Here is a 17,975-nt window from a genome sequence, read left to right as displayed (position 1 = left end):
TGTTTGGGGGGATGTGAAACGTGTGAAGTTTCATTAGGGAAAAAAGAAATTATGCCTTAGTCAGCTTTATGCATACCCATAGTCCTCCCTGTTCCTTCCAATGGCTGTCTACTAAAGACATTTTCTGAATTCCAGATATACACATAATTAAAAATCATAAAAGCAAGGCAATGTATTTACTCAGAGTCTAAACAATATGGGTATTCACAATTTATTCAGCCTGAAGTGGAAAAGAATTATTCCAACTGTACAATGTGTTTTAAAATTCTAACTTTCTGGATTTTGATTTGTTTTATTGCTTGTAATCTGATCTGTACATAACTACATGTATATTTTTATCCACTTAAAAGCTGTTTTCACTGACTTTACCTTTTATTTACTCATTGTCAAATTCAAGCATATACACTGTGTATGAAAAGTAATAACTTTGAACAATGTTTTTCAGCCATAAGCATGCATGGTTCGAACATTAAACTATATAGCTTCTGAAGCTTGAGGAATTCTCTTTTAGGATATCGCAAGGTAAAAAACATTAAAGAACACACAGTTCAGATTTGGTCCCCAAAAAATTACCCAACCCTTAGTATGCAAATCATTTTAATCAAACACGTAGGTGTATATATTATGATAAAGAAGGATAGAGGCTATCATACAAAAAGCACGAGAAGAAAGTGTTGCTGTATGTTATATTACCAATTCTTGGGTGAATCCATCCATAAAATTATGGGTTAGAGCTGGTTAAATATGGATTTGCCAAGTCACACAATGAATCTTCTACCATTTTTGAAGAACAGCTGTGACCAGATGTATTTGAAAATCTAATCAGTAATATATTCATATTCAGCACAAAGTTGTTTAAGTACACAAAAACATAGGCTTGTAAGTTAAGAGTACCTTTCAAAAAAGTTATCCAAGGCTGGTGCTTACTCAACTGTGTAGGTGATCCTAACTTGGGACCCCAATATACAAGAGGCTGTAAAAATGGACCCAAAGGAGATACTGAGCTGAGACTTTGTACACATCCATCCAAGACATTGTTGAACCTACTCAAAAAATTTCATTTGCTTTGGAAATGGTCTATCAAGGATCATCTCTAAAACTGTACATCTTGATGTGGGATGACCCTAATAACACTAGAAAAATGCCCCTGACAGAGCACAAAAAATGGCAATATGTTCATCTTTAAAGACTCTGAGAGAAAAGTGGGCAACCAGCTGCCTCAGTCCTCATTCTGCCTTCCTCACCAAAAATGTTGGCATATGCACATATCCACAGTCTTTTATCACGGAACATTTTAAATCCTTTTACCCACTCTCTCTCTGTAGTTAAACCTTCACACTCTGCATCTTCCTCTCACTGTCACTCTCTTCTTTATATATGATTAGTTCATTTCCAAAACCTACTATTTTTGGAAAATGTCAATTTTTGGTTATAATAGAGGGAAACATTCCACGTAGGAAAAATATATCTAAAAACAAAGATGATGTGACTTACCAAATGAAAGTGCTGGCAGGTCGACAGACACACAAACAAACACAAACACACACACAAAATTCAAGCTTTCGCAACGTCTGCTTGTGTCTGTATATGTGTGGATGGATATGTGTGTGTGTGCGCGAGTGTATACCCGTCCTTTTTTCCCCCTAAGGTAAGTCTTTCCGCTCCCAGGATTGGAATGACTCCTTACCCTCTCCCTTAAAACCCACATCCTTTCGTCTTTCCCTCTCCTTCCCGATGAGGCAACAGTTTGTTGTGAAAGCTTGAATTTTGTGTGTGTGTTTGTGTTTGTTTGCGTGTCTGTCGACCTGCCAGCACTTTCATTTGGTAAGTCACATCATCTTTGTTTTTAGATATATCAAATTTTGGTTATAAATATTACTCTGTGCATTTGTAACTTGTGAATTCAATGGTGAGAACATTTGTCACCAAGGTTCCTAATGTATAAGTTAATTCAATGGTGAGAACATTTGTCGCCAAGATTCCTAATGTATGAGTTAAAACTACTCTCTAAAGTTCCAGGTTTTCCCCCCAAAACCTGCTATTTTTAGCAGTCTGAAATGTAATTTTGTATGATGTTCACTAAGTGACTGACAGCAGAATTTCGATAGTTTGATGTGTCTGAGTTAAAATGTGAACTCGCAGAAAATGTTGATCTTAATTTGCTAGTCAATGGAGAAAAACAAATTGTTACTGCTCATTGTGTGAAGAATACTGCAATCAATTTGTTTTTGGTAAGCGAAATAGTAAAGAAGGATAACAAGGTTACCTTTGAATAGAGGGAGCCAAAATCCATTGATTTTCTATGCTAAATGTAGAGCAATGCAACATTAATTCACAAAATTAGCTATTTAAGTTTTGAAGAAAATTCTCACAAAATGTTAATTCCACATAATGACTAACTTTGTGAATTAAAGTAAAGTTATATAAAGCTTCTGGTGTTGGCTGGCAAACTTGTGTTCATTGCTGAACATCTGTCACATTGTCAACACTAATAATGCTGTTATTTCTCTTGGTAACATTGTGCTGTAAGGAGCATTCAGTTTGTAGCTTTATTGTTTAAGAAGTGGCAATTAAAAGCTGGATGAAATATGTTTGAAAGTGAACATTTTGGTGACACTGTAGAAGAAAGAAAAGGACTAGAGTTGAAAATGAGGCATTAACAAAGAATGATGGGGAAAAAACCAACCTGAAAATGGAAAAATGGATCAAAAAAACAAAGAGTGGAAAGTACCTAGTAATCATACAAATATACAATCAGTTTTGTAAAGCCAAGGAAATTTCTAGGAATGACACTGAAATTTTTTGTAATAAGTTCCGGACTTCTGAAGCTGCCATTCAAGACAATAGATTCAGTGGAATATTCAAGTTTCCATGATCAACACAAATTCTTCAGAAAATCCAAAAAGGAACTGTTTATATAGCACAATCTACTCTGTTCAAACACAAGACAGAACTGTGAGGGTGTGTGCATAGGAAGGCCCGAAGTTGAATACATTGCTAAAATGACGGTGGAAGAAGATGCAGAGATGAGACAGAGGAGGTGGCTCTCAAGTGACCGAAAAAATGAACTTGCTTAAACAGAAAATAAAGAATCATATCAAAGAATTCAGATGTTGTGACAGTCACTGCAGAGCGAGAGATTCATACTGAAAATTTCCAGAACACCATCATACCAGCAAAGTGTAACACATTCTTGTGGCATATGATACAATAACACCACAAGAAACAAAAATTTCTCCAGAGCCATCTAGGATCAAACAAATGGCATTTCTAATAAAGCAGTGGTTCCATTATATACAACAATATTTGGTGGGGAAAAAATATATTAATTGATCTAGAATGAAACAACAAGTTTACTTTTATCACTGACGGGTAACAGTAAACTTGCTGTTTGATTCGATATCAATAACAGTCACAGAACAGCCTAACCTAAAATGTTCACATTAATTGATCCTTAAATTTAAGTTGATGAAACTCGACACTATGAATGTATGCATTTTCTTGTTATTGCTGTTACATATTTTCCACAATTTTTTACCTATCCAATACTACCTCTACAAATCATGGTATGTGTTCAAGCTTGGAACAACAAATACAGAACTCAGGAAAGTAGTCTGTTGCAAGACATTAAGCAGACTGTTTTAAGACTAGAATGTAGTAGTTCAAAATGCACATTTCTGATGCCAAGAGAACTTAAGTGAGTAATGTCTGTGAGAAACAGTTCTGTAAACTCCTTTAGTTGTAATATCAAACAACTACCAGGTCATTAGTATGGCAGTGCAATCTTCCAAAAATGTGATGTGTCTGTCATGGAGTTTGCACTGCTTGTAGTTCTACATTGCTTGTTAAAGACTGAGCGCTAAACACCAGAGGAACTTGTTGACATTAAACTGATGTATTGAGTAGCAATGCAGGAAGATATTGCAAAAGAGTCAGAATTTTACTGGAAAAAGGTCTCATTCAAACTGGAAAATATTTATCACTGTGGATGAAAAATGGTGAGAAACTGGATATTTCAGGCCACTGACAGCTGGAAATAGCTGAAAGAAGAAGTGTTCACACAGTATAAACTGAACGAAGGAAGAGCAGAGCTATATCATATTGATAACATGGTCATTAGACATGGAGCTCTAGGTCAGGTTGGGGAATGATGGTGAAGGAAATACGGTATGTACTGTTAAAAAGCATCATCCTAGCATTTGCCCCAGAGAGATTTAGGGAAAGCAAGCAACACCTACACTGGTTGTTGAATTGAACTGTTGGCCATCTGAATGTGCAAAGTGTGTGATAACCACTGTGACACCTCACTCAGTGTGCGTTGGTGAGTACCAATGGAGCAGTAATAACACTCCTGTTATATAAAAAAAAATGTGATCATTGGGATCAAATACCTCCAAACCTAGAATTGCGGTCTGTCAATGGAATAGTCAACATTGTACTACAGTAGAAAACTTCTAACAGTTTTTGCTTCCTTCTGATGAGGCATGTTTCATCATTGTTTCCAGCTAGCACTACAATCATGTATGAAGTGATGAAAATCCATTTGCTCACCACATTTCTAGTCATAAAATATGATTCTCAATCAACCTGTGCAATGGAATTGTAGGAGATTGCCTTACTGTGACTTTGTTTTCTACCAACTCATTTCACTGCCCCACTTTACACAGTGTTCATCTGAGATGTGCTACAAGAGTAGTTGGACAAGGAACATCATGATGCCCACAAGGCAATGTGGATTCAACATGCCAGTGCAACAGCTTAGTACGTGATAAGTGCAAGCACTCTGACACTATAACTGTTGGTTCAGAAGGAGAGTTCTTGTCCCAGCTGAAACTTATTCTTTTGAATGGTTATTTCTATTCTTTACAGGGATTTTTTGGCAGTGAGCAACAATTAGTACAATGTGTTTAATTTTAAGCATTCCTATAAGAACTAGGCTATTTAGTGCTGGCACAGCAACTGACAACAGAATGCTTTTTACATGTATTAGAATGTAAGACTTAAATTTGTTTGTGTAATCATTATTACTACTATGATTTGTGTTGTTTAAACACTTGTGCCTCATGTACCTGTTTGTATAGGATTTAGTTTGTAGGCTTCATGACCATTTACATATTGTTATTATTGTTATAATCTGACATGTTCTACATCTTAGCGATACACTCGCATCAAGGGTCTATGGAACACAAAAATAAATAAATGGGCAGCATAATCGGTGAACCTGGGTTCTTTTTCCCCTGCAGAGTCTGGTGTATGAAACCTTAGCTGAATCTGATGTACCTATCACTCCTACGAGCCTGTCCATATGCCTTTTTGCACAAAACACAAAGAATATTCGGGAAAGTGTTGCAAAAATTTTATATGTAGTTGTAATCACTCTATCAAAGTTTTCAATCAGCTATACATATTTGAATGCAAATGTTTGAAGCAATGCTATAACTACAGAAAAGAAATAGTTTATTTAAAAACTAATGTCATCCTAAGAATCAAGGCAACCACACATACTGATGTAAGAACTCATAAATTGAAAAAACATTAAATGCTCTTATTGATTCTCTAAATGCAGACTATCACTCAACTTGGCTTATACAAAATGGGCTAGGAAGGAAACACTTTCAACATTAACTCTACATGTGAACTAGGCATACATATTATGGAACTTCTTAAGACCTATGTAAGTTCTGCTTGATGTGGCAAGAGGGAGTCTGAAACTCAGCAGTAAACACATATAATCGCTTACTAACTCCCTATGAGACAATATTCTGAGAAGATCTAGTGCTGAACTCAGTGATAATATTAGCCATTAGCTAGGACACAAAACAATGATAGTATTCAGACAAATAATACTTCGTGATATAGCCTCCACTACTCACTGTTTAGCAACATTTTGGACCAGTTACAGTTCAGGCACATATGCAAGACAAATATCTTGAACCAAACGTAGGCCTACTCATTATTCAGATATTAGCAATAACAATACGAAATAATTTCTGAAATGACAGCTCCTGTCAAACACAAAAGCCTTGTAATGTGGCACTGAATTTGAGATAGGCCTACTAAAAACACATTCAAAAGGGCAATGTAAAAATCATCGCCATAACCTCCACATCTGAATTTTCCGTGGCTTGCTTCAATCAGTTTAGGATAATGTTGGGATGATTCTGCTGAGTACAAAGAAACCAATAACGTACAAATTCTTCAAGTGAACCAATGCTTTGTTTGTAGCAAGCCAATAGCATGAAACTGTAAGACCCTTGAACGCATCAGTGAAAAGCAATATAATTCGAAAAAAGCCTTTTGTGCATTCCTTGTGTAGCAATATGTATGCGGTATTCTAAGTGAGGACAGTGATTACTTTCAACAACTTTCTGTTTTAGTGTACTAGCAGACAGTTTATTAAGTTACGGATTATTATTTCTTACCTTTAATGAGCCATTCACAATGTGAGTCTTGCGTGTAGTTGGATCCCGATGGGCCATGTGTGATTACACCCCATGAATTTGAATAAACCTTACGAGACTTGTCGCATGGGAGTGACTGATGTGCAGCTTGAACAGACAGCACGGAAATGATTAATGTACAAATACATGTCGCAAATGGTTGCAGGATTACTTTTTGTTTCACACGAGCTCTCATTTTCGTAACGTTGACGTTTCTGCGTAATTTTGAACAGTGAATAGTAACACCATGCCACAACAAATAACAAAATCTTTTTATGACTAACGGGACATGCGAACTGACAGGTCATTTGTAAACATTATCAAAATTACTGTGGTTCAGGTGTCAGAAAAAATATGTCTAGTGATTCTTCGAACATCGATACGACCCTTAAAAACCTGTAATCAACTTCGTGACCAGCATTCGTATTGTTACCAACAAACGTTCCTAAATGCTATTGCAAAAGTAAACTAGACGTTCAGCAGATCGCATTCGTGACAACTCCTTCGACCGAAATCAAAGCAACATAACATTCGAAAGTCATACGTCACTGTACACAACCGCAAACACACCTCTTCCACATTCCAAACAAACACAAACAACGAATTTCTTGCGCTATACAGATGTTATACGATTCTCATCTTCGCTATGTGAGCGATCTTGAACTATGCATGACGTCATTAGCGCAACAGTTCAATTCACAATACAACCATAGTATGGCGCAAAAAAAAAACGGACAAAGCGGAGATGTGTGAGCGTAATAACAATAACAGTGTTAATTTAGTTTAACCAGTAACTGACATGACCATTAGCGCTCCACTCTCGGAAATACAGGACCTGCACAGGAAAAAACACCGAAGTCTTCCTTCTGTCAAGGTCCTCAAGGCCTTTCGTAATTTATGCTAATACATCAAGGTCCTGGGAGCGACTGAAGCTACAGTGGCAGATTTACACACGGGGATCGTGATCTTGCTACTGGATTTTTACAAATTATTGCTTTGATCTAGTACTTTTCCATTACTTCAAACGTGTTGTATTATATGCGGCAGTGGCCGATTAACTTGTTCCGTCAAGTGTCTAAAAATCCTGTTTGCAATAGGTTAACTGTATTTATATATTCGCTTCCATGTGTTGGATGCACCTGTCAATGTTTCGCATATTGTTTACAATAACAGAAATACCTACTTCATTCGATTACCGTCTTACTGTGTTATGGCACCCGGGACTTGGGACTCTCCCTCACTGAATCCTACCTTGTTAACAGAAAAACAAATAATAAACTAAAAACATGGAAACTCCCAGTGTTACTCAAGGGGCTATCCAAGAATCAGTGCACCCGCCACTGCTATTTTTCTACGTAAATTCGATGTGTAAATAGGGCTACGTGTAAATCTATACTCAGGGCCAGTCTAAGGTAGCAGCAGTCGCGTGTGACCCCCTGCTAGGCGGGGGACTCGCCATGAGCCCTGTAAATATTTGTAATTCCACAAAAAATCTTCAAATTTAGAACCTTAACTGGTTACTTTCACGCTAGTCCCGCAGTGGACAGAGGACTTTCATTATTGATTCCATTTTTTTCTGAAACCGGACAGTTGTAATGAATCCCGTGGCGATCGTTTCAGTGAACCGACGAAAACTGGAACTGTGTCGGACTAAAATGGACAATCGATATGGAGCGAGTGCAGTGAGTGATTCAGGACTAGCTGTGATATAAAAACTAAATTTATCATTGTACTGTACAATATTACTTACGTTTTTATGTTCTGTGGTAATTACTATGGTGTTGAGATTTCGATTATTTCCTTTGGATGAGTATTCCATATAGAGTACTTTCAAAGGAGCCTTAAGATGATCAAGGAAAACATTGATACTACTGGAGGAGCAAACAACGATTGTTGTAGGAATTCAGCACAGATACAACCTTCCAAATTTCTCCTGTGTAAACAAAGAGATTGAGAAAACATACAGACTGTACTGAAAAATCTACCAAGCCTTTCAGAACATATCCTTCCTACAGACAGGAGATATAGATCGTGAGCTCTTTACCAGGTGTGGTATGCATCTTAGTGGAAGGAGAAGAAAATATTACTTGCAAAAAATCATGAAAAGTACTCATCTAGTTCAGCTGCTAGTTCTCTACCTCAAACAATCCCAACCGTTCGGGAAAGTGCTAATCATGTTCATACAAAGTGCAGTGAAGTGTCCCAAACCTCAAGGACATCGTCAGAGAATTCCTCTCAGACTGACAGTAAACAGTGTCAACACCAGATATCTCTTAAGAAATATGTCCCAGGATAAGTTACGCGTGCTCTTTGAAGATAGTGGCAGCAGTTTCAACCTCTCCTACGGAAACGAAGTCACAAGAAACATTACAGCATCAGTGTCCAATGAAATGAGCGAAAGAAGAAAAAGTGCCTCCTTCCCATCTAAATGATTTTTTAGTAGAAAGCCTCTCACTCTCATCTAATACTTCCCCCTCTTTCAGGAAGTGTATGGGGAAGTTTGTAGCCTTGCGGCTTTTACTCCTCTTTGTATTTGTATGTGTGTTTATTTCTCTAATTTTTGAGTGTCTGCGTGATGTGATGATTGTTCTGTGTATGTCTGGTACTTTCCTGGGGTTGGCGGGATGACTGATGTTATGGGGGAAGGAGGAGGATCAGGAATTGGATATAGGGATTTTCTCTTCGACTTAGTCTTTGAAGATCGTCATTGGGCGTTTGTGCTTGTCGCGGGACACGTCATACCGACATAGGGAGTGGATGAGGACGTTTCATGATCTGGAAGACCTTCATATAAGGCCCTTCCCAGATCTTGGAAACGCTCTTTTAGAAGTGGAATTTCAGCTGCAGCGTGCAGATCGTCAGTAGGGAATCCGAGGGGTAGAGGCAGTGACCTCCTGAGGGTGCGGTTCTGCAGCCTCTGGAGTTTGTCCAGGTGCTGCTTCGCTGCATATCTCCAGACAGGCCATGCATACTCCATTACTGGCTGTATCAGAGCCTGATATACATTCACACCCACAGAGCAAGGAAGGGAGTTGGTTGAGTTCAGGACTGGGTATAGGATGGACATTCTGGCACAGACCTTCCTATGGACCTTGTCTATGTGGGGTTTCCACTTAAGATGAGTCCAAAGTTACCCCAAGGTACTTGGCGGTTTGGTGCCAGGGGAGTTGGGTTCCGTTTATGTGAAAGTGGAGGGGGGGGGCGTTGAGGAGTTCCGCTCCTTCCGAGCCTCCAGGTGATCAGCATAGCCTGTTTCTTTTCAGAGTTGAAGGTAATGCACCAGCGATGGGCCCAAGTTTCTGTGTCATCTAAAACCATTTGTAGCCTATGGATGACCAGGTCCTTGTTCGCATTTCATGTGTAGCAGGCTGTGTCATCTGCGTACTGCACTGTGTGCACCAGGGGGGCCGTTGGTGTGTCTGCACTGTACAGACTGTACAAAACGGTACCCAGGACCGATCCTTGTGGCACCCCAGCACGAATACGCCTTTTGCTGGAGGTGGCGGTTTCTACGTTGACAGAGAAAGTCCTATTCGTGAGATAGCTTTTGATCTGCTTAACTATACTCCTGGAGAACCCTTGTATGTATAACTTGTAGAGTAGCCCTCTATGCTATACTGAGTCAAAGGCTTTGGCTACGTCTAGTAGAACTCTCATGATCTGTTGTGGGACAGAGTGACTTTGCCGGAATCCGAATTGGAAATCTTGCAGAAGTTGCTCTCTGGTAATATGTTCCTGCATGGGTTTTAGCAGGAGGCGCTCATAGATCTTGCTGAGAGTTGGCAACAGGCTAATACGCCTGTAGTGCTGTGGGAATAGAGGGTCTTTCCTTGGTTTGTGTATCGCGACCACTTCCGCATGTTTCCAGCAAGCTGCAAACTCACAGGAACGAGTAATCTCGTTGAAGACGTTCCCGATGTGTGTGATCGCCGAGGGTGGGAGGTTTTTAACTAACTGACTGGCGGCACTGTCGTGTCCTGGCGCCTTTTTTGTGGGAAGGGACCTAATTACTTTTGCCACATCCTCGGGGGCGAAAAGTGTGGGTTCGTCCTCTGAGTCCTCCTCAGCATTGAGGAAGATTGCCAGTTGACGACGGACTATCTCTTCATGCTTTTTGTCCTGAGGTTCTGTCACTTGAAACTGCTTCTTGAAGGAGTCGGCGAAGACGTTGGCCTTTTCAGCATGGCTGTAGGCCAGACGCCACTCGCCGTGCAGTGGCGGCATCCTAGCACATGTTTGGTTGCTTGCCGTAGTGTGTGATCGTCTACTTTGAGAGCTGTGAGGCGGTTTTGACTTTGCTGGTTTCTGTGCTTACTGAGCGCTTTCTTCAGCTCTCTCTGTAGACGACTCAGCCTCCTGGTGGTCTGATTTCTGGTGATCTTCTCTTTTGCCACTCCGTTGTTATGTTGAATTTGAGCTAGCAAGTGTTCCGGGAGCTGTATTTGCGGAGACAGCCCGTCTCTTTGCGGGGGAATGGCCTCTTCCGCAGCTTGCAAGATGGAACCTGTTAGATCTTGTAGTGCTTGTTCTACTTTTTTTCAGTAGGTGAGTAGAGAGCGAGTGATATCAGAGGGGACAGTTTCTCGGCATCGCTCCCAGTCTGTACGTTTGTAAGACGTCTGGTACCGTGAGAGTGCTACCCATTCTCCCACATCGATCTCTAGAATCACTGGGTTTTGGTCGGAGGACATTCTGTTGACTGTCCTTGCGGCCACAAACCCCGCGATTCTCCTAGTGAGGGCTATGTCTAACACGTCGGGTTTTCCTCCATTTTTTGGAAAGTGTGTGGGCTCGACCGGAGCCCATGTTTCGAAGTGGTGGTCATGCATTAGTCGTTGCAGTTTGGGGCCTGCTCTGTAGGTTACTCTAGAGTTCCAATCTGAGTGTTTGGCACTGAAGTCGCCTCCTATTATGAGTTTGCCTTCAATTTGTCCTAGAGCAGCTATGTCTCCCTCGTCTATTTCGTCTTGTGGGTGTCGGTAGATTGTAACAATTGTTGGGGGTCTGGTGGCAGTGGTTACTGCCACCGCCACTGCTTCAATTTTACTGGTAGCTTGTAGGAATACCTGGTGGTGGGGGATACCTCTTTTGATGTAAATGGCCACTCCTCCGCCTTGGGTTGGCCTGTCCTTACGGTAGCTAATGTAGTTGGGGACTGTCGCTTTTATTCCCGGCTTTAGGTGGGTTTCCGCCATCATGCATATGTCGATGGAGAACTTCTTCATGAATTCTCTGAACTCGACCTCATGGTTAACAATGCCATCTGTGTTAAAGACGCACATTGTCAGGCCTTGAATATTTGATCGTCTATCCATAATGGGGTTTTGAAACTACTGAATAAGTTGCAGAGGGGAGCGACTGCTGGACTGCTTCCTGAAGGGCAATGAGGATCTGAGTGTTCTGCTTCTGTGCCTCCCTGAATTCCTTCATCATTTCCATGACAAGGTTTATGGTCTGGACCTTAATGCCTAACAACTGATCTGAGGAGGTGGACTGTGTGGGGGGTTCCCTAGGGCTTCCTCTGTCTTGGTGGACCTGGTCGTTGTTGTTGTGTGTTTCCCAGAGTTGTCCTTGTGACTGTGTTTGGAGTTGTGGTGATAGGGCTACGTTTTCAGGGCTTCCCAAAGGAGAATCCAATTCCACGTAAGTTGTGCTTGGTGTGTCTGTTCTTGGTTTTACCCAAGCCTTGTCCGTGTGTATTGATGTGTTTCATTTCTTTGTGTGACTGGTTTGGGTGGTGGTGGTTTGTTTGAGCGCGCGTGTGTGTGGGGGGAGGGGAGGGGGGGCGGCCTTTGGGCCCTTTGCCTGCTGTGAGTGTCTTTTGTGGACCTCGCAACCCTGGTAACCCAATGTGTGGTTTTTTCCACAGAGCACGCACCTTATTTGCCTGTCCATGGGTTTTAGTATGCAGGACCTCATGTCATGGGCTTCGGCGCACTTCCTGCATCTTATCGCCATGGTGCAGTGTGCGGCGATATGGTTTAGGCCTTGGCAACTGAAGCACTGCACTGTCTTGTTTTTGCAGCGTAGTGGCTCAGTGGTGACAGGCACAGCCAAGACCATTTTTATCTCCCTTTTGTTTTGGGGATATCTGGTAGTGTGACCTAGAATAGGGGCCACTTACTTTCAACTTTGCCCATCTGCTGGACAGCCTTGATGACATACCCCTGGGCAGTCAAGTCTGTTTTGATTGCCTGGTGGGACAGTCGTCTTGGGAGGTCTCTGATTACAATATTTTTGTTCCGTGTTTTTGTTGTAGGCAATGTGTAGTGGGGTATGTTTTTGTTTGTGAGAAGTGTTTTGACTGTGTTGTAGTGTTCCCATGCGTGAAGTGTTATTTTTATTTTGTCACCACTAGCAGGTTTTGCCTTAAAACTGTCTCCCCAATTTCCTTTTTTAACAGCTCAAAGACTTCCTCACAATTCCGAGGAAACTCTGCGACAATAAGAGGAAGATGGTGTGTGACGTGTTCTTGTGTTTGTGTCTCTGTTGTGTTGTTTTGTGTTGTCTCTGGCTTATCAGCTACCGCCTGAAACCTGTTTGGGGTGGGTTCCACTCACCAGGCCGCCAGAAGCCTCGGCTGGCAAAAGGTTTTCTTCGACAACACGAAACCATCCGAATCCTGCACGATTACGTGGTTACCTTCCAGGGCGATGGTTTCCTGGTTCCCTCCCAGGGCGACTGCAGGTGCTGTTGAGGGCGCAGGTTCCACAGAATGTAAGAGAGTGGTTGTGGTAATGGTGGTGGAACGTTTGTTGCTCTTTGGGTGCTTGTCCTTGCGGTCCTTCTTTGCAAGCCTCTGTTTGGATGAAGTGCACTTGTGTGTGTGTAGGGGGAGGGGGGATTATGTAAGGTATTTTGATCAGGTAGAGGGCTGAGTCGAGGCAGTGGTTTTGGGGAGGATTTCAATCGACAGACGGGTCATCTGCTTGCCTTTGCTCAGGGATGCTACGTAGTCTGGTAGGTTGCTGGTGGTTTTGGCAAGCAGGAGCGGACTTAGGACAAGGAGAGGAGGGGCGGGATCGCAAGTATTGACTATGTATGTCGATGTCGGCGTGTGTTGCTGGCTGGGGTGGCCGTGCGGTTCTAGGCGCTACAGTCTGGAACCGCGAGACCACTATGGTTGCAGGTTCGAATCCTGCCTTGGGCATGGATGTGTGTCATGTCCTTAGGTTAGTTAGGTTTAAGTAGTTCTAAGTTCTAGGGGACTGGCGACCTCAGAAGTTAAGTGCCATAGTGCTCAGAGCCATTTGAACCATTTTGTGTGTGTGTGTGTGTGTGTGTGTGTGTGTGTGTGTGTGTGTTACAGGGTTAGGTGTTTTTCTCGCAGTGTCCGGAGCGGAAAAGAGGACTGCTGCCACGGCAGTGCCAGTTACAACCATCGTTGTCACTATTCGGTTGCCTGGCTGCATTGCTGGCCCTATTGAGCTGATGGACGCAGAGGTCTGGACGGTGGCGGTAGAAATTTTTTATTTGGTTCCGCGGTCGGCTTCCAGGTCCCGGCTCACAGTTTCCCTAACCTTGAGAGTAGCAGAGCGTGGCTATGCGGCAACTGAGACACTCGAAACGGCCGCGGCAACAACAAGACGCGCCTTCTGTCAACAGTGGTGGACTGTTTCGACCCCAAGGCACCACTGGAGTTCGACATCCCGACAAAACAACAAGGAGCATGACAATTCTGCTGTCGGGCGGCGCTAAACAAAGTATCCCGTCTGCCGTAATTGCTATACTGCAGACCTTGGTGCAAGTGCCCATTAATGTTTTAATTAAAACGAAGCCGGAATACACTCCTGGATGTACAGCCATGCAAGTGGGGGCCTATGGCTGACAGTGCGCGAGTTAGTGGAACAGATGTTCAACACTTGACTACCACTCAGTGAGTGTAGTAGAAAGCAGACCCAGGAAGAACACAAGATAAACAGTCATGATATTATCTGAGGTAAATGGGTCAACAGAGGCAACTAAAATTAGTAGCAAAACAAAACCAACTTTTTCCCATTACATATAATGCATCATAATGCTCAGTCTCTATCCAACAAATTATAAGAACTAAAAATAATACTAGACTCTGACCTAAAAGTTGATGTCATCTGCATAACAGAGCACTGACTATCTCATTATAAACATGGTGGGACAGCTATCTTTGCAAAGCAGAATCTATGGTATTAAGAAATCCAAATTCATTCTGATTTGATTAAGGAAAAAATATTTGAAATGGCAGCTATTGAACTTAAATAGTCTAGACCCAACAAAAAATTAAAATCATTTTTGGTGACTTAAACATTGATTTTCCCAACCCTCAACCCTCATACTGAGTATGACAAAGAGTTTCAATTTAATCCCCATAGTAACTGCACCAACAATAATCTGTAGCCATTGTAAAACAGCACTAGACGAAATTTTTATTCAAAACACCCACTCTCCATATAATAATAAAATAGTAAATATGGGCTACAGTGATTATTAGACTTTGTTGCTAACATTGGGGTCATGTACAGAGAAAACATCATCCATCAAAATGACTGAGTGAAGGGATCTAAGTTATGGGATAATATAGCAAACTCTTGCCACCTATTAAGCCAAGAAATGTGAAAGAAGTGTTCAGTGAAACAGATGTAAATAGAATGTTTAATAACTTTCATGGAACATATCAATACTGTTTTGAAATAGACTAGGCACTTAAGCAACATAAATTAAAACCTACCAGAAACAAAAACTGGATCCCTACAGGTATAAAATTCTCGAGGGTAAAGAAAAGATTTCTGCATTCATACAAAAAACTACTATATCGTTAGAGATGCAAAATTATATCAAAGTGTATAGTAGGATTTACAACAAAGTTATTGAAGATCTAAAACAGAGGAAATGATGAGTATATTCGCAGATCAAAAAACAAGATACAGGCTACATGGAACATCATCCAGTCTGAAACAGTACCATGCCCATGGCAAAGAGTGTTAGCCTAAGTCTGAAAGGTGGACAAGTATCTGTTGCCACTGCAGTAGCTAATACCTTTAACGAGTACTTCATCAAAATAGCAAACGATCTCAACCAAAATAAATTTCAAACTCCTAATATGCACCATGCTGAAAATTACAAACCCCCCAGTGGGTCAGTGTTTATCAAACAGTCCCAGCTCATACTGGCAATACTGAAGAGCTTGCATGAGTGAAGTGTCGATAATAAGGTAAGCCCTGTTTGATTATATGAGGTAAATTCATGCTGAAATAGTTTTATTTTCTTTCATGAATAGTAATTCTTTCTAATCTCTGTAGTATATATGACATTGTTGTCGATGAGACATTAAACAGTAATCTCTGTAGTACTCAACTTTGTAGAATGTCGTATGCTCCCTAGTTAAGTAAAATGGATGAAAAATGAGTCTGTTAACTTTTCTGTGGGGTATGAAATCTTGAGTTAGTGTGCGGATGCGACCATCAGGATGGGGAAAGCCATCCTTGCCTGTAAGGTAGAATTGTAGAAATATTTTTACGTGTCTGTTCTTAAATGTAAACCTGTAGCGTATTCAGGTGCGTCTTATACTCGAAATTAAAATAAAAATGTCCAGTGTTTGATTTAACATTCCTGACAGTCTTAAAAATGGCTAATATTCGATGCCAAGAGAAATCTATCTGAATCTGGCAACATTGGATTCAACTGGCAGCACCAGTGCACCGACTGATGAACATGAATTGCGGAGATTCACAAGCTTGCTAACACTGTATCCTTCCCCCCTCCCCCCCCCCCCCCCCCTCTCTCCCCCCAACCACCAAATCACAAACAGAGAACACTGGCTAGCCTATGATGCGTTATTGCGGTCTACAGTGCCTGTAAACTTGAAACGAAAGTGACTTGTGTTATCAGTAACAATACATTATTTTTGTTAGTAGCTAATTTTGTAATGGAAAAAAGGTATTCACATGATGCAGGCAATAAATTAAAAGTAACAGCATATGCAGAAGAAGATGGAAACAGAGCAGCTGAGCGACATTTCGGTCCTCCACCAACAGAAAAAAAACCGCTTTCCGACTAATGGGCTAGTAAAGAAGAAATGAAAAAATGAGGAAGATTAAATATGCAAATAGAGAACTGAATGCAAAATGGTCAAAACTAGAAGACGACTATTTTCAGGGATTTTAAAGGTCAGTTCGGTTTTACAGACTAAGAAATTTTTTAGTTTGGCTTTGCAATGTAATAACAAAACATTAAAAAACTGCATAAAAATTAAGGTGCACTGAGTCGTGCCAGATTTCCTCCTATCGATTCTCCTCCAGAGATGGTACACTTTCGGCTCTCGTGATGCGACCGAGAGGTGGCGCGCACAAGAGAGGTAATCGAGAGAGTGGCCAATCGGACGATACGGCGGCCATTTTTCTGCCAAACTGCGGGCGGGACTCTTGAATGGCCAGTAGTGGAGTAGTGGAGAACACACTCACTGAATCAAAAGCACAAGACAATATGGCGAAATCATTCGTTAAATTCCTTTGTTTATAAGAATAATGTTTTATAATAATTTTCACACAGCAAATTTACAGGTCTGCTTTCAAATTTAACTATGTATATTGCAAGTTGTTTTATATGTAGTAAAAAACAAAAACGACTTACTTCGAATAGATAAGAGTACTTGGTTGGTTTCCACAAGGCTCCTGTTTGATTTATGTCAGCCCTGTTGACTGCGACTGTCCACTGCTTTCGTCTTTCTTCATTGCGTGGAAATGCTAGCATGCGAAATCCACCTTCGCCTCTATTGGAACAACCAACTGCAGCACAACCTGGCATCGTCTCCGAATGTCTGCAGTACGAATTACAGATTTCAAAAACAATACTATACAATTACTAACGTGTTTACTTAAAACATGTAGGCCTACCGACTTCTCACAAACGCTAATTACGTACTAAAAACGATATACAACTAAATCTAACATGCATGCACAACGCATAACAAGTCTCTCAATAATTCAAATACCTTTTAATCGCTTCCAAAAGTCCTCTGAACTTCAATTCAGCTCAAAAGCACGGTGAACAAAGGAAGCGCGAGAGACGTTTGGCGCCATTTTTCTGCCAAAGCTAATCAACCAATCACGGGCAACTTCACCTATGGCCACTCTCTCTGTATACAGGCTCTCTAAGGTAATCGATCGAGCGAACATGTGGAGTGAGGGGAGTTAGTAACAGCGTATGGTTGGTAGTGGACAGTAGAGGCAACCTTGGCGGCGAATACTGTGTCGCTATTAAAACGTTCGACAATGTGAAATGGTGCAATTCTGAGAAAATGAGGTGTACTTTATAGGGAGAGATGGGCAATATACAATATGTACAAGAGCAAAGAGGGAATAATAAGAGTGGATGGCCAAGAACGAAGTGCTCGGATTAAAAAGGATGTAGGACAGGGAAGTAGTCTTTCGCGCCTACTGTTCAATCTATACACTGAAGAAGCAATGGCGGAAATAAAAGAAAGGTTCAGGAGTGCAATCAAAATTCAAGGTGAAAGGGTACCAACGATCCGATTCGCTGATGACATTGCTGACCTGAGCG

The 17,975-nt window shown here is 41.2% G+C and overlaps 1 protein-coding gene across 1 annotated transcript in view; it reads right to left on the bottom strand.

Moving 5' to 3' along the window:
- Window positions 1-7,129, bottom strand: part of LOC124799322 (multiple epidermal growth factor-like domains protein 8) — a 380,153-nt gene extending 373,024 nt beyond the window's left edge. Inside the window, exon 1 of the mRNA XM_047262911.1 lies at window positions 6,423-7,129. Within this exon, the coding sequence (XP_047118867.1) occupies window positions 6,423-6,636 (214 nt within the window). The 5' untranslated portion in view covers window positions 6,637-7,129. The remainder of the gene's footprint in view (window positions 1-6,422) is intronic.
- Between the last annotated feature and the right edge of the window lie 10,846 nt (window positions 7,130-17,975).

Source organism: Schistocerca piceifrons, chromosome 5 (genome assembly GCF_021461385.2).
Source record: "Schistocerca piceifrons isolate TAMUIC-IGC-003096 chromosome 5, iqSchPice1.1, whole genome shotgun sequence".
NCBI lineage: Eukaryota > Metazoa > Arthropoda > Insecta > Orthoptera > Acrididae > Schistocerca > Schistocerca piceifrons.
This window is presented reverse-complemented; position numbering and strand designations above follow the sequence as displayed.